This window comes from Erithacus rubecula, assembly GCF_903797595.1.
Source record: "Erithacus rubecula genome assembly, chromosome: 3".
NCBI lineage: Eukaryota > Metazoa > Chordata > Aves > Passeriformes > Muscicapidae > Erithacus > Erithacus rubecula.
The window spans coordinates 113,849,324-113,870,393 of record NC_136689.1 but is presented as its reverse complement, the minus strand read 5'-3'; the positions used below and the strand labels follow the sequence as shown (position 1 = coordinate 113,870,393).

The 21,070-nt window shown below is 37.4% G+C and overlaps 1 protein-coding gene across 2 annotated transcripts in view; it reads left to right on the top strand.

The window, feature by feature from the left end:
• CYP7B1 (cytochrome P450 family 7 subfamily B member 1) overlaps positions 1–21,070 on the top strand; it is a 124,369-nt gene that overhangs the window by 86,914 nt on the left and 16,385 nt on the right. The window contains exons 1-2 of one of the 2 annotated variants that reach the window (XM_079301329.1): positions 2,960–2,982; positions 15,433–15,569. In XM_079301329.1, the coding sequence (XP_079157455.1) occupies positions 2,975–2,982; positions 15,433–15,569 (145 nt within the window). In that variant the 5' untranslated portion in view covers positions 2,960–2,974. Of the gene's footprint in view, positions 1–2,959; positions 2,983–15,432; positions 15,570–21,070 lie in introns of those variants that run through there. The other variant, XM_079301330.1, reaches the window with a different exon arrangement.

Below are 21,070 nucleotides of genomic sequence, written 5' to 3'. Positions count from 1 at the left end.
TTCTAAATAATATTAAGAACAAATAACAGCAATCAATAATCCTAAGTCCAGATATTTGCATTCTCTACTGGGATTATTTGATGCTGTTATCAGTCACCTCTGAATGATGCTATATGTGATGGAAGCTGCAATTAAGAGCACAATTTGTTTCCAAACTCTTATGTAAATATCTCAGTATTGCTACTTCAGTGTGAGAAAAATGTTTGTGGCTTAAAAGAAGACCATGAAGTTCTTAAAAGAAGACCTTTCCAAGCCAAAGGGCTGAAACCTTCCCTTTCTCTCACTAAACAGTGAACAGCCCAGCCTTTCTAGTGGGTGGTCAAAATGGAAATTTACTAAACTGATTAGTCACAGCAGGTTATTGAGTAGACTGTTAGAGGAGATCCTGCAGCAGAGGGAAGATTATTATTCCTTTTAATAATTTCTTAAAAGCATTCCCAAAATTTTGCTTTCAGTCAGCTGGGTATTTCATGATATGCAACAGAAGTAGAGTGATGTTTTGAAGTACTGAGCAAGACCATTGTTCTTATAAGTAGTGGACATCTCCATAAGTTATCCAGAGACATATTCTTAACCTGCACATAAACAGTGCAAAAATTATAGTTTATACTTGCAGATCTACTTTAGCAAAAGTGTGAGGAGCTACTATTCCCCATGGACTAAACCTCCCTGAAGGTTGAAGGGGGTCACAGACATTTCATTTGCTGCCTGTAGTTTATCTGAGACAAAAATACATGATTCTTCATGAGCAAATAGTAGAAGAATGGTAGTTTGCAACCACAAGTGTGGTGTGCATGTGAGGAAAGCATAGAAGCTATGACTAAATTTAATGCCATTTATATGATAGCTTATAATGTCTTGGCTTTTTCTGATAATTTAGAGCAAAAATTTTTAAAGAAAAAGGGGAAAGATGTATGTGTTGGATGTATGTCAACACTGGTTGACACAGTCAGCAGCTGATGACTAAATCTTCACGGTGTAAATTCTTACAGCTCAGTTGATGTCAGGAGAGCTGTGTCAGACTGCAGTACTTTAAGCTCTGTCCTGAGGACACCCAGTACCATCAGCAGGAACTGCAAACATGGAATCAATTGAGTTCCTTGAAAGGGATTCAGTGTTTCCTGCCAGGAGCTCAGCACCAGTAATGGTCTTGAAGGTCTAGTGCTGCCAGAAGTGATACAAAACCTCTGTCTGCTGCTTTTGATCAAAAATGAGGGGAAAACTGTTTTGTGCTATCTTTGAGTCTGAAAACTGCTAACATTTCAAAATATTGAAGATCATCTGACTCTATGGGATTTCCCTATTGCTGTCTTCTCCCTGGCCTTTTTAGGTAGGACAGATTGCACCAGCAATTCATGATGCTGTGTGGGAAATTGTTCCAGAGTCTTACCTGTGATAATCCAAACACAAATTGCTACCTACAACAGTAAGCATTTAATCCTATCCACAGTATTGTCTTAAAAGAGCATATTGAGTAGATATCTCTAATTTAGCAATAGGATGGAGCTGAAATCATGTCCTCACATGCAAACATTTTAGATTATTTATTAACTTAATTTTCCTTGAGGATTGATAGCTTAGTCTGTCATTTATTTGTTTGATATTTTATGATCTGATGATTTCTCCTCACATATTTTAGTCAGACATATTATGTATCACTGTTGCTTTATGTTTTCTATTACTGGGAAATTATTTTTCACACAGTATCTTCATTTAATTATATAATGCAATCACATGTGTGTCTGCATGAATAGGAAGAATCTGTTCTAATTTAGCCATTATATATTATGCTATCTTGGGTTTTCCAGTAAAAATTCCCAAGTTTTTTGTTTTAGCATAACAATAGTCATATTCATTGCTTCTTAGATTTTAACAAAAGCACTCAGATGTCAGTTCATAGATTGACATAATCAGCTTTGTCTCTTAATTAGAAAAGAGAATAAAGCTGTTTAGGGGTGTCAATAAAATGACAGATGCATCATTAACAGAAGGCTACATTGTATCAGAATGGTGCAAATAGTTGGAATTGAAATGTTAAAAACTTTTACTGGTAACCTTTTGTTTCTAATTTTCATTTTCTTGTAGTTTTTTTTTTTTCATAATTGAAAAGTAGCAAAGGTACATAATACAGCATATATATATGGAACAGTTATTGGTGATGGAGAAATCAGGTTTATAACCAGAGTAGAGTTATAGCCAGGCAAACTTGCCTACCCTCAATACAAAATTCAGCATGGTCAATGCACCCTTTGGCCATGCCTTTGATGCACTCCTCATCACCTCTATGATGTCACTGGTTATGAGCAATGGGAGAGCATGTAGATTATTCAGTTCTCAAATCATACCCTGATTTCTTGGTGTAAGAAATCTTTCCACAATCAGTCTGAATATTCAATTTAGTACTGACTTCATTGAGTTCATATCTCTTCAGCAGTTTATGATGCTCTTGATACCCACTTATCCTTTGGAATAAAGGAATCTTTTACATTGTACTTGTAAGCAATGGCTTTCAGTCAGAACAAACAAAAATTGCAGAATCTGACAAGATTGCAAATATTTAAACACTGGGACAATGGGGATGCGTGTTTTGGGATTCAGGCATACAGATGGAAATAAGATTCCATGCTGCATCTGTCAGAGGTGGCTCATCCCAGCAGGGTCTGATGTCCAGGGCATCCACAAGACCCAGCATCTCATATCAGCTTTACTGACAACCTGAGCTGGAGGATTTTCAGATTTCTTACAGATCCAACTGTCTAATGGCCAGCAGTATTGAGGTCCTTCCTAGGAAGAAATCCACGCTGTTTCTTCTACTTGCCACCAATTTGGGGTGCTAATGGTCTGGTTCCAAGGTCACACAGCCAGACACATGAGATTCTATCCTTTAATATACTCAAAACACCCGCACCTACAACTTTCTGTGCCAGATGAGTGCTGTGCAGCCAGTCTTAAAACCTTTTCAGCAAGGGGAGAGATGGTTGGGTGAGTCACCATTCTGTAGTCCTCAGCTTGCATCCATGGATTAACATGATGAGATGTTCCAAATCTTAGTCCCTTCTATGTCTGTGTCCACATTGTTTTCATTAAAAGCTGTAAAACTCATTATCTCTTCAAGATAAATGTTTTAAACTTTTAAGATCATGAAATTTTGACACTTCTGTGAATTTTGTGTCCCATGTATAGACAGCCTCATCTGCTGTTTGGGAATCAGCATTTAATTATGTGGGGCTGCAAAACAGTTGTAATGGTAGCCAGTTGAAGTACCTGGTTGAAAAATATTGAACACTTCATTAATAAAATTTCTAATTTTCAAATGAGAATGAGATGAGGGTGAGCAGGTTGAGGAGCACCAGGGAGTTGGATAGACAGACAGACAGAGGGACAGACTACTGGAATCTCATCTTGTGTTCCCTGAGACAGGCCCAGTAGACAACAGCCCACGTGATATGGGGGATTGCCTGTCCTCTCTGAACACAGTGACTGTACTAAACACAATGACTTACAGAATATGGAGCAGTAGGGATAAATTCCTGTCCTGTGCAGCAGGGGCATCACCTGTGTGACTGCTCCACCTCCCCAGGTGCCCCAGGAAACAGGGGTGAGGCTCTGTGAGTGTGACTGGGCAACAGTGAGGGCAGGGGTTCATGATGGATGTGTCACCAGGGTTAAGTCAGGTCACGCCTCTGTCAAAGCCAGAAAGAAAGAAGGCAGGTCATTGTCATAGGAAGTTCTTCTGATGGGAGCAGAAGGCGCAACATGCAGACTGGACACACCTAATCAGGAAGTCTGCTGCCTCCTTGGGTCCAGCTTAAAGATGTGAAGAGAAACCTTACCACCCTGATATGGCTGGCCTTCAGATTATCATCCATTCTTGATTTTTCAGGTGGCAGTCTGAAAGTCCCAAAAAGAAGTCTGAGGAAAGTCAAGAGAGACTTCAGTGCTTGGGATGACTGGCTAAAGGACCAGTTGCACAAGTAGTGTTCTCCTCTATTTCTAGAGAATGATGGGGGGAAAATAGGGAGAGCCAGCAGATCAATACCTGGTTCCAATTCTGGTGTCCACCTTTTTTTAATCATGGCTTGGCTGAGTTTTAGGCTGTTGTATTTAGTTTACAGGAAAGACATGGAGGCTCTGGAGTATGTCCAGAGAAGGGCAAGGAAGCTGGTGAAGGTTCTGGAGCACAAGTCCTATGAGGAGTGGCTGAAGGAGCTGAGGTGGTTTAACCTGGAGAAAAAGAGGCTCAGGAATTATTTAATCACTCTCCAACTCCCTGAAACTGGGTCAGTCTATTCTCCTGAGTAACAATAGGTAGGACAAGAGGAAATGACCTCAAGTTGCACATGTGGAGGTATAGATTGGATGTCAGGAAAATTTCTTCACCATAAGAGTGGTCAAGCATTGGAACAGAGAAAGTGGTTGAGTCCCAGTCCCTGGAAATACATGTGTAGAAGTGACACTTGGGGACATGATTTCATGGTGGACTTGTCAGTGCTAGGGCAATGGTTGGACTTGATGATATTAAAGGTCTTTTCCAACCTAAATGACTCCATTATTCTATGAAATTACTCAGTAGGATGGTATCTGGGTTTGAAAAAAGAAAATGAAAGGATAATTTATTTTCATATATAACCATCTTGGATCCTTCAGAAAGATGATCCTTTATAGCCTAAATATTATTTTGCGCAGGAAGCAAGTGAGGAAAAAATGAAACAAATATTCATTTGAAATTCTAATGTCTCTGATTACAGTCCCCAAGTTGACATTTGCTCACTTTGACTTAAAAAATTGAGTATTTTATTTATGTTTTCTGCTCCATTTTTCATGTTCAGACCTACAATGTCCCAGTTACTGTTCCATGTTCCAGTTAGTGGTATCTTACTTTCTGTGACTGCAGAATGAAAATTAATTCTTGATTTACCTAAAACTGGAATTAGTTAGTTTGCCTAAAACTGATAAGGATTACATTTGAGAGAACTTGCACAAATACAAGGCCAGAAGCTTCAGTTAGGTTTAACCCTTATGCCCTTTAGCACAATAGAGTTTACATAAATATTTAAGAAGGGCAGCCACAGACCAATTAAAGGAATATATTTTCCAAGCATCAAACCATTGTTTTCAGGCAATGCACTGATGCTCCTAAATTAATACATATTAAATCTGTTATGGGCTTAGCAGAGTTTGAGGCTCAGGAGAGGGAAAAGCAGATGAGAGCACCCCAGGGGGAGGTCGGGCAGAGATTGCCTGTGAGACACACGACCCACGCTCGCAGAGTCTGTGGCTGAGGGTGGCTGCAGGCTGCTCTGCAAATCTGCCTGAGGAGGACAGGGCACCACCAGCCCTCTTGTTAAGTCCTCTCAGCATCCTAGGAAAAGCTGTGGGCAAGCTGAGAAGGCTGTGACTGGCTTCATTTTGATATTTGCTAAATAAAATTGAGGAGCAGCTGTTTTGTGGGAAATATATTTAAGGGCTACTCTTTTTTTTTTTTTTAATTTAAAAATAAAAATGATTTAAGAGACTTCAGAATTCCCCTCATAATAAGAGATCTAGTTTCAGTCTAGTCCTACCCAAGATGGCTTAGTAAAAGACTGTGCTTTTCATAGCCACTGACTTCAAACCCAAGGACCCATCAGATTGCTGTTTCATAGTGCATAGTATGAATTATAGAAAGGTGCTGCTCATACCTACGTTTATGTGAAAAGTATCACTGCACAGACCTAAGAACATACATTTGCAAGTAATTGGATTTGTGGCGCCCTAATTGTGGCAGCTTGTTAAGGCAGGGATAGGACTTATCCAATGTGAACTATGAGAAAGTCTGATTTGAAAAAGACCCATATGCTCTTGAATGCAGGGGCAGAATCAGAGCAGGGCTCAGGGTGAGAGAAGGAGGGAAAGGTACAAGCAAAATGGAAAAGTTTTGGAAGAAGAGTAAAGAATACAGAAGCATATCTAGGAAGGGAGAAAATAGGAGAGACTTGTTGCAGCTAGTGAAAAGCCAAAGACAAAGCATGCAGCATGCTTTCTGCTGAAATAGATCAACTGTAGTTTCTGCTGAGAGAAGTAAAATCAGTTCAGATGGAGAAACTGAGATGTTAATCTAAGCTGGTGGCAGAAGGAGATGAAGCAGGAGAGAATGAATGTTTGTGGGGAATCCTGTTACAAGATTGTTTCTCTTAACATGTGCAATAGACCTGCATCACTGGAAGAGAAAGAGGGAAAACAAATATCTGGAAAGAAAATATGAATAATTGAATAATATTGGAAAGAGAAGAAGACCTACTAATACTCTGTTCATTTTACAGACTTTAAAAACCTTCACCTAAGTACAGTATTCAAGTGCTGTTTCCCTGTGATATATGCCTTACTGGCAGGATTAGTTACCTTCTCTCATTATACCAACTTTCAGTTTATTTGCAAATAACTGATCTAAATAAGGTACCTGTTTTTTTGTTTTTTTTTTTTTTTTGTGTTTATCCAACTGTTGAGACTATACTTTGGAATTTTTCAATACATTTTTGAGCAAAATACGTCCTAACTGTTAATTCTATAATACAGTTTGTGAAATGTCTGACATCTGAAGCTCATGGGGGAGAGGAGGGAAATTGCTTGCAGATCTCCATGTGCTTCTGTGTTTCCACTTGGGGTATGCATGGCCATAACAGTGGGAGTCATGAAATTGTTAATTAAAAATCTTCTTAGCTGTATTGCATCTTTTTTTAAAAAAGATAAAATGCAAAACCTTTTCTTCTTCTAAAGCTATGCACATGGAGATTTTTAGACAGAGCAAGTGGCCCCGTTTTCTAGTTAATTACCTCAATAAATCAAGAGTGGGTTGCTGGTATTTGAAAATTCTGTGCATGGCAGACAGAGTGAAGGATGGAGCAGTTTTCTGCAGTGATCTGTTGCTGGTCTGTAATGGTATATAATGCACTCAGGTGAAAAGGATGGTACTGATACTCTCAGTTCCACCATGGCTATAACATCAGAAACTGACTGCTAAACCAAAAATATTACAAAAAAGCTGTTGGTGTTACAACATAGGAAGTGTTTGTGTTACTACTACTACCAAAAAAAAAAAAAAAAAGAAATTGCAGCACCACTCAGTTGTTCCTATGATGTTATCTTTTGTTGTATAAATTAATATGTGTACATATAGAAATAGGTATGCTTATTTACACATAATCTGTATTGATAGACATAATTGATAAATACATGTGTACACACACACATGCATCCTGAGTGAATTGTATTTGCTTCTCAAAAATGGCTAATACTCCCTGAAAGGGGAGATGGAGAGAGGAAGTGGTTTTTCTAGTACTAGTTGATCTCACAACTGAGGATCAATTTTGCAGTGAACAATGCAGACATGCACTGTACAAAAGCTGTTCCTGTCTCTGCTTGAGACAGGAGACAATAGATGGGTGTGCAAAGATAGGAGAGCACAGTGGGGACCTTACTCCTTCCCTATGCCAGTGCAGTGTGTGTGGTTCCCTATGCCAGTGCTGACAGTGGTGGTCAGGATTCAGGAAGGGGTTTGGCTGAGCATGAGCTGGAAGTGAAAGCAGGTGGACAATACCTAGACTAAGAACATAGTGCAGGAGATGAGAGCAGAGGCTCCCCAGATCTGAACAGGAGTTTGCTTTGAGAAGAAATTTAACAGTGGGTGGGAAATGGGCTGAATGGTCGTGGCAGGTGTGTGGAGGCATCCCAAGAGGGATGGGCAGCCAGGGTGGAAGTATGCTGAGGAATCAGGGGCAGGAGAAAAATGTTTTCATATGAGTAGGTCAGGAAAACTGGCATCAAAAAACAAATATGAGAAAAGACAAGACAGAATGAGAGAAAATCTGGGGGAACCATTATTTTGGCTACCTAAATGAGTAATTCTAATCTATCTGTATCATTAATAAAGATCAATACTTCCAAAAAGCTCCTTTTCTCTCTGATGATTATAGAGGTGTCTGGTTAACCAAGATTCTAAACTTCTGGATGGCTCAGTTACATTAAATGAAGGGTCTATTTTCATCACCCTTTTTGCTCTAATGATCATCCTGCATTATTTAGCATGCAGTTTTATAGAAAACAATGCTTGATTTTTGCAGTAATTATTTTTTTACTTCTGAAATTATATACGACATTCTCGAAGAAAACACTGCTGCTGCATACAGAAGCAGCAATATTTTTCCATCTAGCTTTCTTCTCTCTTTCCTTGTTACCAGGGTTTTTAAAATGTGATAATGCCCCACCACTGTTTCTGAGATTTCCTGAATTTATTTGTTTGCTCTCTATTACGTAAGGAATGATTTCTGCCTGTTTGAATATATTTCTGTGGGGAGTGCTGACATTCTTATCCACACTTCACTTGTCACTTCCAGGCCAGACGGTTAATATGATTTCCTACTATGAGCTACTTACTGAGTACAGTTTTAGCATGTGTTGCAGCAAAGCAGTATATTGAAGTGCAGGAATGAATTAAGAAAGAAATACCAGGCAAAAGTCATTGGGCTCCCTTTGGTAAAGTTAACGTGCAGCATAAATACGTTCCTAATAGGAGCAAAAGGAAATACAGGTGGACTTCCTATTCTGATCCCATCTTTCTCACACGAATATGAGGAAAAAAAGTGTTTATGTTTGTGGGTAATACCTAAAGAGGAGTGTCTGCAAGCCTGCAAAGGAGGGATTAGCATTCCAAATGGTGAACTGGAAAACACAGAGGACTAATCAACAGCATCTGGATGGGAGCACAGTCTTTAATCTGGGAAAAGGCTGAGGGCCGTAATGGTTCCCAAGTTGGTTTTTTATCAACACGGTGGTGATTTTGCACAGAAAGCTGGGGTTGTGCTGGGAGGCAGAGGGTGTCACCCTTGAGATAGAATAGATAATTGCACTGCTGTGCTCAGTGCAGGACACTGCCATAGAGAAAGGTGTGGGCTAGTGTTAAAAAATCAGGAAATAAGTGACACAGGGATATAGAGGTCTAGAAAATAGTTATGAGGAAATACTGGAAGAAATCGAGGTTGTTTAACCTAAAGAGGACTAAATGAGAACCTAAGTACCTTTAAATACATTAAGTGTTCCTGCAGAAGTGAAGGGAATAATTTATTCTCCTATCCTTTGCAAACAGAGTGAGAAATAGTGGACTTGAGGTATAACATGCAAATAAAGATGTGAGGAGAAACAGATTGCTTGGGGAGACTGGAGAGACTCTGTTACTGAGTATGTTCAAGAAGGGAACTGTGAGTAAGATACCAGTGCACAGCATCCTACATGGTGTACCAGGTATGAAATAAGTAATCTCTCATCATCTCTGCCTAGCCTAGTTTTCTTTGATTAAAGCTGAATTAAGAAAGGAAAAGTGCTGGGCTGGACAAACAGCCTCAAATGTAAAATGTAATAGAATAACCTTGAGCTTGGTCAGGGAAAGTGTTGAGTAGTCGTGGCTGCTCTCGCTGACTTCACCCAGAACAGAAGCAAAGTAGGATTAAAAAAGGAAGGCTATGACAATTAAATGTGTATTAATTTTTAATATTGATGAATTATTGTTGCATTGGCCAGGTCTTGTCCTCACCATGACTCCTGTTATGAAACTTTACATTACATTTGGTAATGTAAAATTGCTCACAATTTTCAGCCTCTGATAAAGCCTAAACCACAAGCTCTTTTTTAGTGGGTTTCCATTTTAAAACTGTTTGGATTACTTTCCCACAATGGGGAAAAAAATGGGCATTTACTTGCCTTTTGGCTTTTTAGGCAATGTCCCAACTGGTAACTACAAATAGAGGTAGAATTTATAGATGTGTCCTTCAACACAGTGTGCAGTGTGAAAAATTGCTATGTACAGTGTCAACACACAATTCTTGATATAATTTAGCCTAAACTGCAAAGGAATAAGATTTCTTAGAGAGTGGCATTTTGGAGTTACTGAATGAGTTATTGAGTCTTGGTATTTTTTGGATATTTGGGATTACCTAAATTAAGTTAAATGAATTACCTAAATGAATTAAATTAAGAGAGAGAAAAGAAGATGCTCCTGTGGTGAATGGATTATAGTTAGAGATCTTAGCAACAAAATCTTGTATGGATTTAAAGGAGAAAAAAAAGTTTTTTTAGTAAAATCCCAGAAATTTTTGACGTTAAAAACTTTCAACTGAGGGATTACATTTTTCTGGGGAAAAAAAATCGCTATAAAAATTCACTGGTTGGTTGATTTGCTTTTGTCAGCATTTCTCCCAGTTTGTCTCACATTACCACTAGAGTCTGTTTTGCTGTACTGCTCTTTTTGGGAATGCAGATAAACTCTCTCCTTGGTGTGCTCAAAAGTGTATTAGCTACTTTTCTCTGAGTCTTTGTCCTTTTATTTTATGAATTATTTTTATCCTAATGAAAAAAAGATGGCTGTCAGTACTGCAGTATGAAACCACTTTACCTAGGCATGAGTACAGGCAGTGGCAGTGTTTTTCTATCCAGGACTCTCTCTTCTTCATCGAGTCAATCCATGTCTCTCTCAAGATGATGCATCCATTTACTGCCCACAAACCTGAAAGCAGCAATCAGATAGCAGCAATGTCTTTACCTCCACAGGAAGTATGTAAGCTGGGAATTCAAGGGTAAAGGACTGTATATTGCTAAGACTCTCATCTGGCTTATTCTGCAGGGAATGCTTTTTCATACTGTATGTATTCAGCCTGGAAGATTCAGAGTTCCAGGCGATCACTGAGTCAGATAATTTGGGTGAAGATTTAAGACATGCATAATTTTATAAATGTCAAAAATTGCATTATGGCCAAATATTTGAAAGAAAATTTTATTTTCTGTCCTCATAGATATAGAACACCTAAAGTAAGTCTAGGGGAAAACTGTAGCTGATAAATTAAAAAAAAACCAGAAAGACAGACTCACTAGCTTCCTCCTGTCCTAAGTTTCCTATGTTCTCTCCCTCATAATACAAGAAGACATTCCAGACACCACATTTCTGGGGATTACCTTTCTTGGGGTTGAAGCCTTTGGCCTCATTCTTTTCCTCACAGTTAGAGTGTTCATAAGCCCCTGGAAAGACACTGTCTGTCATGTCTTGTTGCTTAAATATTGTGATCGAGCCTGTGAGTAACCTCTAACTGCTTTGACATGTTCATAATAGCTTTTGTTCTACTCTCTACCAGTCCATTTCCATTCCCTAAAGTCCCCTGACACGGTGTGTTCCAGTTTGGACATGGTATTATGGTGGTTTGTCCGAAGATACTATGGAAAAATCAGAGCACTACCTTAAGCTTTTGGGGATGGCAGCCATGATTTGGAAAGTGAAAATGACCCCTCTGCAGCAGGAGATGTTGTTGTACGCTTTTCTCCCCATCTCGAGGGTTTTTTCTGCCCTTGGTGAAAGTTGTGGTGCAGAGCTGCAGTGACGTGTCCACGCCAGGCTCCTCAGCTGCGCCTGGGCAGCCAGGGCTGCACTAACACCAGATGCCAATCATACACCACCAGTGGATTTGCAAGATTATAGGACAGGAAAAAAAGATGAAGGTTAAGCATGGGGCACAATAGAGATTACTTATGGTAATGAATTGTATAATTTTTCTAGACAGATCTGGATTAATGTTTATCCCAGGCAAGAGATTACTGTATGTCTGATTCTAGTTGTAAACAGACATTATTAAACAGAAGGTTTATGTTCATGAAATGCGACTATGGGTGTTAAAGCACTTATGATTTATTATGTGCAAAAAGAAAAATTAACCTGTTCATCTGCTATAGTACAAGATGCGCTGTGGGTTTTTGCATAATTTGAAAGGCATCTGCTCCTTTGGAATACAAATAACCAGTGAGATGAGAAAGATTCTGCTCTCATTTACTCGGGTCTAATGCCTCACACTGCAGTGATGTTGAAATGGTGTAACCAAGAAAAGAATAGTCTTGTGTGCTTTTATAAAGCAATAATATTTTTATGATAGATCATGTTGGCAAAGTCTGTTTGCTTGTGAATCTTTAGGGTATTTTCTTTATAACATTTAAAAAAATTTTTTTTAAAAGAGTAATGTTTAGAAACCTTTACAAATGACCTTACTGGGGTTTCCAAAATAATTCCCTTTCAGTACATAAAAGCATAATGTTTAGAGACATTGAATTTAATATTTTTTTAATTGAATATTTTCCAAAATATGCATGTTGAAGCCCATTTTTCTCCTGCTTTATTGCATCACTGCTACTTAGCATAAGTGAGACATAGATGCAGTATCCACATTTTTTAGTATTGTCTTACCTCAGTAGCTGAATAATCACACCTGGGTTGGTGCCTTCTGTGTTTTAGGTGGGCTGAAAAATATTACCTTAAGGAAACTGTAAACAAACTCCAAAACTTTCCTTTTTTGGCGAAGTAGGTATTGCAACTCTATTACTTGCTAACAAGAATGTATCTTTTCTCTGTGAAAGCAAAGAAAAATTACAGTTATCAAAATCTGTTCATTCTATTTATGGGCTGTATTTGTAGCCAGCTGATTTTTGCATAATGCCATTTGAAATTATCCATTTAACAATGATGGATGATACAACTGTGTTGCTCTCCCTCTACTTTGTAACTGAGCCGTCTACTTATAGATTGCATTGGACATGTTGCTGATGCTTTATTTGTAAAATTCACTCACATATGTGAGAATTTTTTTCGTTAAGTTTTACTGACTTCACAGAGGCTTCTCAGACAAGTAAAGATATTTCTCTATATAAGCAAAACCACCCCAATATGTGGAGTGAAAAGACTTGGGAATATCGTGAGGTCTATTAAGTGAATTAGAATTTAAGCAGTTAGACTGGACCTGAATAAAATGTAAGACATTCTGAATGCTTAAATTAAAAAAGTTGAAGTCTTAAATTTCCATCAAAACACTTCATAGTGTTCTTTTATATTTCTTAGCTATATTTTGCATTTGGTACAACAATATATTTGTCATGAGTAAAATATAACTTTAATGCTTGTAATATTTTCCCTAATTATCCAATTTTACGACTTCTGTGAAGCGTGAGTCCAGAGTTAAAGTTCACGAGCAAATTAATTAAGCACTGAAAGTTTCTGTGAGCTTTGTTAATGGTTCCGTTTAACATCCAAAGTTGATGAAGGCTTCTGGAGACACCTGGGATGCAGGTGAGCATCCCTCAGGAAATGGGGTTGGCTGAGCTGCTCTGCTTGCAAGTTTGTGCAGAGAAGCACTGGATTTAGGGAGGCACTGAAATGCAGGCTCTTTCCTTTGCCATGCGTTAGCAGACATCGATAAGTTGTGGAGATGACCTCCATCTTCCAAAGAGACAGAAAGCTAGAAATGAAGACACATTCCTGTTATCAGTCTGCTGTGGGTCGTAAGTTGAGCTGGTGTTATATTTTCTTCTGAAAGCCACGTAGCCTTGACACAGTGTTTAACAGTGTTAAGCTTATTGCTGCTGAGCTAAACATGTCTGAAGTGAACGATGACCCTCACGTCTTTGCAATAGCAAAATGTCTCCCTGATGTGATCCCGAAGACTTGGAGCATTAAGTTAATTTTCCCCTGGATTTCTGAGCTGCCTTCTTTTTCCCCGGCGGAGAGCTTGTGAAGAATACAGCTTCTGACCGAATGACAGAACATGGAGGGTGAAATTAGACGTATTCAATTAGAAGATGACAAAAAGCCTATCTAAATATTTGTCAGGATGCTACTTACAGGACATAGTGTCCAGCCAGGGAAGTGAAAGGCGGACACTCTTGGGACTGAATAGTCTGGGGAGGGGGGGAAATGGTAAATCATCCAGATTCTTTATGGGCTTGGAAGGGATAATTGAGGGTATCAAGTTGGCTGCTATGCTTCCAGGGCTAGTGATCCCTCTCATGTAATCTCAGATTAGTTCTTTGCTTTTATTCACTTAGTACACAATTAAACATTACAAAGTTTTCTGGACCACTTGAGTAAATAATGTTGTTATTTGACTAGTAGAAGATGATTGTGGTTTCTGGGAGGTGTTGAAGAAAGAGGGGCTCCTCCTTCTCCTCAATATAAAAAACATATTACAAAGCAACCAAACAAAATGGCAAAGCCAAAAAACTTAAGGAAATTAGAAAGACAGCAAGCTGTTGGCTGTGAGACTGTTGGACAGGAAGATATACTGATTTTCCAGAGGAGAAAAGGATGTTCTTGGAAACTTAAATTTGCATTTAGTAGTCAGTTAAACAGAAAGAGGTCAAAATATGCAGCTTGGTGTAGCCACATGTTTATAACTTTTTTTAAGTAAGTGAGCAAATCTCTGTTTTGTGTTTTTCCTGCTCAAAAAGTTTTAATTATGAAGGTAAAACTAAAAGGAAATACTATGGCTTTGTTGCTGTTTTTTTTTTCATTTGTGTTACAGCAGTTCAAGGGGGAATGTGACTATGATAGGGTTAATCCAGCTACATAAAAATCCATGCTGTGTATGATAGTAGTAAAGCTTGTGATCCCTTGATCTTTGATTAGATCCAAGCTAGTAAATATCTTGTGTTTAATCAGAATGAGTTGTTCTGCATGTAGTATAAGTCACCTTCACAGATGGGATGTAGCAGCAGAGTTGTTCGTGAATATTTGTTTTAATCCCTTCCAGAACAAGCGCGCTTTATGTTTCTTTGTTGTAAATCAGATTCAAGCAACTAAAGACCAGCATGAAGGAAAGATATTTACTTGCAGTCAGGAGTAGGACAGTGTGGGAACCTTTTTTTCCTTTTAAAGAAAAATGTAACTTAGTAGAGTTTTAAAAGGTGTTTTATACTATTCCATAAAGATAACTAACACACCGTGGCTGCTTTTTTAAAATTGAAATGTAAACATCAGCACCTGGAATTTCTTCTTAAACTGTCCAGACACATTTCTGTCTTAGACTATAAATATAAAGAGACTAAGATTTATAACAGTTAATGTTCAGCCTGTATTATTATCCTACATTTGAAAGATATTTAGTTAGAATGTAGAATGGCTGTTCTCCTTGCTGGTAAGCTGAAATTGCTAAAACATTATCTGTAAGGATACTTGTTTTGTGTGGTGTGTCGGTGTCCTATTTACCTAAACCTGTCATAATTGCCTTCCAATACATCTTCCTCTGACACACCAAATATTGAAAATTAGATGACTCTTTGCTGGTAGCTTTTCTACCGAATGTCATTTCTCTGTGTTCATAACTTGATGGTAATAACTGGACGACCTGTAGTTAAAAGCATCTCAATTTCTCTCACTTATTTTCCCTAATCACCACATGGAGCCTTCAGTGCTCAGAGGTGTGATTAGATTTAACCTGCCATCATATCTGAAGAACTTTCTGTGCAACATATTATACATTGCAGGAATTATAGATGTAAATGGTGGGTCTAAGTGTAATATATGTATATATAAAGATGAGCTGCTCTCATGCCAAAGTTAACTCCTATTGTTTTTTTTTTTGTTGTTTTTAACAGAAAGACTGGAGAGCCCCCACTAATAAATGGCTGGATTCCTTACCTTGGGAAGGCTTTGATTTTTAGAAAAGATGCTTACAAATTCTTACTGGATCAGCAAAAGGAATTTGGAGATATTTTCACTGTACATATTGCTGGTGAGAAATATTTTAGTATGTGTCTTGTTTTTTTCCCATCAGTGAGGTTAAATACTAATCCAAATGTTTAGTTTAGAATCTTCCTTAAACCAAAACATTTTTCTCTAGCATAGACCTGTAAAGATCCCTCAAAATTACATATATTGTAGGCATAATAATTATCTTTAAAATATCACTATCAATGTGTGTATTTTATTACATCTCTAAGTATATATGTATTTTGACAGATTTTGTAGGTATGTAGTGTATGAAGATAGATTTTGCCAGCACATTTAATTGTGTATTGGTGGGGATTTTTCCTAAAGAAGAGAGAACTAACATCATCTTGACATTGCACAGAAAAATATCGGATTAAATTTAGAAAACACTTAAGGAAAAAAGTGCAGAATTTGTTCTCACACATTTTACAACTGGTTGACAGGAACACAAGGGAATGAATGACACATTGACTCAGTGATACAATCGGGACTGGAACGTAGAAACTTCCCGTTGCCAGCTTCTTACTCTGATCATGCTTGCTGAAAATAAAAATATAATAAAGCATGATATAACCTTGCTGCTTCCTGTATTTATAACTGCATTACTAAGCTAGATTGAATACAAACATGTGAGTGATTTCACATAGACACTTAGCTGTGCAAGAAAAACATAGAATAAAACTAAAATCCTGAATGAAAGTTAAATATATAAATTTATATCTATCTATAGAGATCGACTTTTTACTAAAATCCAGTATTTTCTTGTGTTCAAAAAGGCAAGCTCTTGTTAATATGGATGGTTATAACCATCTTCTGCAGCTTTACATTCTGATATCCTTGTTCAAATTATCAACTTTAGTCTATATAATTTTTAATTATTCCTGTAAGTTTAGGGAGTTTGAAACAAAAATGTCAAGTGTAAAGTATAAAGTTTGCTTTTTAATTCTAGGACAGTAGCATTAGCTTTATATTTTCATATAAACAATATTTTGCAATAAAAATATTTTTAAAGCAAATTAATTTAATTGAAATCCCTATGTTTAATCAATAAAGTATTTCTTCCTTTAAAAATTCTGTCCTTTTGTTCCTTTGGGAGAGAATTTTTACTGTATGAAATATGTGATTTTTCAAAATTTCACTCAGGATTTTTTTTTTGTTTGTTTGTTTTAGAACCAGGTAAGATCAGATTTTTTGCAACTTGAAAGTGAGTTTGGCACAGTACAAAACCAGCTCTTGTTGAAATGCAATCTTTTTTATTGTTAATTTGAATTCATACTATAATACAGTTTTGGCTTTTTACAAATACCGATTAATAACTATAATTCAGATATTATCTTAGTGCATTCATAAAACCAGATACAGTAATACTTCAGAATTTTAAAAGTGTTTAATCAAATATTTATTTATTTTGCCTCTTTATTATTTTATGTAAGACTGTGTTTAGAAGTTTGCGTTTAAGCAATCTATGAGTGCAATTTAGTTTCAGAAATTTCTATTTCCATGATAAACCAAATTCTATCTCAGATAATCTCCCTATGTTCAAGTGTTTTGAGCCAAGCCTCCCTTGATAAAGACTGAGGTAAATGGAGTTAGTTCTGGATATTATTTCAGTCTTGTGCAGGGAAATGTTTGATAACAGAGACACGACTTTTTCTCTTTTTCAGTATAAAATTGCTGACCATCAGGACTTCACTAAAGGGAGACAGTTTGTCATCCTCAAGTCAGGGAAGAAACCAAAGCTAGTTAGTATCTCCTATCATGTCCTGATCCGAAGGCACGCAGGATTTCTGTATGTCTTACTGATTTGACAAAGATGATGTTTCTGCGCTCGGCAAACATAGCGTAGCCAGCTGTATGTGGACTATCATTACTTTGCCCCCCTGGTGGATGTCTAAAGGTCCTGTCAAAAAATTCTATCAATATATATTGTTCTAATTATTGGTTCTCAAACTAGTTCATTTGGAAAATGCGGAACGATGCTTGGAGTTTCTGGCATTGCCCCGTACTGGTAATGCGATTTTGCTGATTGTACTTTCCCATGTGATGAGCAAATGATTGTCATCCCTAAAAGTCGCAAGGGACATGGATGTCATCTTAATAAAGAAATTAAAAAGCACATCTTTCTATGAGAAACAATGTAAATTCCTGACCTGTCGCAGAAAATAGTTCTCTAATTGGTTTTGTGTGGTGGTGCAGCAGAATCGTTTTCCCCAAACGTCATGCCAGCGCAGCACCACTGTACATCATTGTCAGCAGTTCAGCAGAATCTCCCTAATAAGAGGACGATTACATAAATGCAATAGTCTTGGGGGAGGAAAAAAATATCAGAAAAGAAAAGAATAAGGAGGGGAATGAGAGAGAGAGAGAGAGTCTGTGGCATTGAGATGATCATACTTCCCAAGCCTCTTTGCTTGTTAAGGGTCAGCAGCATAGGCAGACGGCTAGGTAAGAACTTAAAGAGCTTGAAACAGTTTTGTCATTGTTTCTTGGGATTAAACTTTGTGTCCTTTCCCTCTAAAATTGATAGGAGTGATAATGAACTGCAACATTCTCTCTGAGACTAACTCACCTTTTAATAAAATTATCTTAGTGGTTTTTACTAAGCACATTTGCCTTTTTGAATATTGCTGCTAAGTCATTCTTTTCTTTAAAGCATGATACACCTACAGTAACATCACATTTTTCTCTCGTAGGCAAAAGGTAATTTACATTAACTCCTTACCAGGCTGAAGCCTGCTGCAAGCATTACTGAAATAACATCCATCATTAGATGCCATCTGAAATGCTTGTCTTTCATCATTAGCATTAAAATGCTCCAGAATGCATTATTAGAGTAATTTCTTAACTATCATACTAATACTGGCTTCTGTGCTCAGATTTACCAAAGTTGACAATTTTCATATTTTCCACATCAATCTTCTATTTCTAGGAAGAAACTAAATGGAGATAACCAGGCTATTTGCAGCATGGGTGTAAAGCAGACTGAAGAATTGAATAGTGAAGTATGAATTCTCCATAGCCATTAAAAAAATCAGAAGGCTTTTTGCAGAAACAATGATACCTCTCGTTTTGACTTGTTTTTAATGTGTTAAATAAAATAGCTCAGTCACTTAAACTATTGTGAATTGGAGTGTGGCATTTCTATATGTACATGCCTACTTAGTTTTTGCTGTTGAAGGGATTTTTTACAAACGAACAGGGAAAGGCTTAGTCTCTAGTGGTTTCTATATAAATACCTTCAATATTTAAGGCTACTTGATTTGTGTAGATTGTAGAATACCTCCATTTTTGGCTTATTTGGCATTACCTTTTCTAGTACTCTGATGGAAACTCATGAGTATCAAGATTTTGGATTAGTGTCAGAAAAGGTTACTTTCCAAAGATTCTCTTAGCATTAGCTGCAGTGTAAAGACATGGGAGTAGAGGGGGAAGTTGCATTTTAAAATACCAAATAATAACTGAAAACTTTATGAAAGGTTTTAATTTATTGGTCTCTGACACCATCAGGGTCAATGAGTGGTAAGAAACCCCAATGGGGACAAGGAGAGGATTTAAAAAGTAAAACTAAGGACCATATTGCCACGTAAAAAAATTAAAATCATAACTTGAGGTGAGAAAGTTTGTTCCACTTTGGATGTTTGCTGTTCAGGGTGTAGAGGAGGTGTTGGGGCATGGTTTTGTAATTAGCAATCTGTTCCTGTATGGATGAGGCCAGGGTAAGTAGTGTAGCCATTTAGTGCATCTGTGTGCAAAGATGACTGTAATTGTTAAAGGTTCCCATACCCACTCTCACAACTTTCTAACAGTCTTTAATTAGCCCTAGGTTGTAGTACTTTTCTAATTAAGAGATCTAAAATTAGATTTTTGATGGCAAGTGTAAACAAGCTGCCTTTGTTATAAGGGGCTCCACTTTTCTGATTATCTAGACCCTTACTAAATGCAGCAACAAGAAATATTTTGGTTTATGTGTTTATATGTGTTGTTGACTTGCAGTGATATGATCTGGAGCCTGAAATGATTCTACAAAATGCATTATATTTTGGTACATACTTACTTTTTGCTACCAGGAACCTGATGAGAATAATAAAAACAGGATCTGTAATATTCCTTTTCTCAAGGACTTTTTTTTCAAAGTATGTGCTAGTTGTGAGTGAGTTTTGATTTAAAATTATTACTAAAATAGTTTGTTTGTCTGAAAACTCATTTGCTGAAAATCATTTTCTTACTTAAAAATGATAAGAATTGATGTGTGTTTGCTAAGTGTCTGATTAAAGATCACAAAGAAACTCATATTTTGCATCAGAAATAAGCAGATGGTGGACAGATGGTTTAAATTAATATTAATTAAAAATCTTAACTTAAATTGTTTACCCTGTAAATGCAAAGTTAAGAAGCCAGCTTTCATCTTTAGGGTTAATAACACTCCAAATCTATTTATTAAAAATTGCTCCAATGGGCATTCTTTCCAAGCTTTGATCACAAAGATGGTAGCCTCAATAAAGAGCATGAAAGTAGGTGAAAGCTGGAAAGAGAGAGTAATTCTAGGACTCTAAACAAAGATCCTGCAACAGTCAAGACTAAAAATTCCTGTTAGCCACTGTAGTCAGAGGAGGTCAAAAAAGGGGACTGAGAATTCAGGATCTCTCATGCTGGTTTCTCAATATTCTTTAAAATTAAATTTACAGCTATGGTTGAATATATTACAGTAAAACAAAATCCATGAATGTTGTAAAAACCTTCATACACTGTTGACCAAAAAGAAAAGGGGTTCAAATTCTGTCTTGATATATCCTTTGTATTTCCTTACTAGTTCACTGGGATTGCAGTTGATGTAGTTGGGAGGGGAATTATGGCAGCTGGTAATTGTAGAGGAAGTCCAGAGTGTACCCAGACGCCACAGAGCACTGTGTGTGTATGTAAATCAGAATATGAAATAACTATGATAATTCAGATATCACTATATGGTAACCATGGATACTTGACATTTTTAGTGGTAGTGACTACTTTATCTCTGGACATCTGTCACCGAGCCAAATTTGGTCCACAGTTAAGCATGTAGTGTTCCCATTAAAATCAAAGGAGATTTGTCCCTTTAGTGAGATAGAATTAGACTGTAAGTGCTGGAAGCTTTGTTCCTTCCCTGAGTTTGTGACTGGGATATTTCAGAGAGAAAGTGTACATTTTAATAGGTACCCTTTTCCCCTAATGCAGCTTTTCATTCAAGGAAAGAATCAGGAACACTAAATTTAAAAGCATCTATAAAGAGCTAAGACTTAATTGAGCTTTGGGACTGTTAGCATTTTGATTCATGGTAGTTCCTCCAAAATGCTTTTCTTCAGCAGTTGACTTGAAGTTTAGGGAGAAATTGCAGGACTTCTCTGGCAGGGACAATTTGAAAGATCATTTCACTTGATGCGTTCCTATCCCTCTGTGCAGGGAGCTGAAGGTGTCAGTGTGTCACCTCATTGAGGAGCCTGGGAAGGGCAGGAAGTTGGTGGTGCACTCTGACACAATGGATCCTAG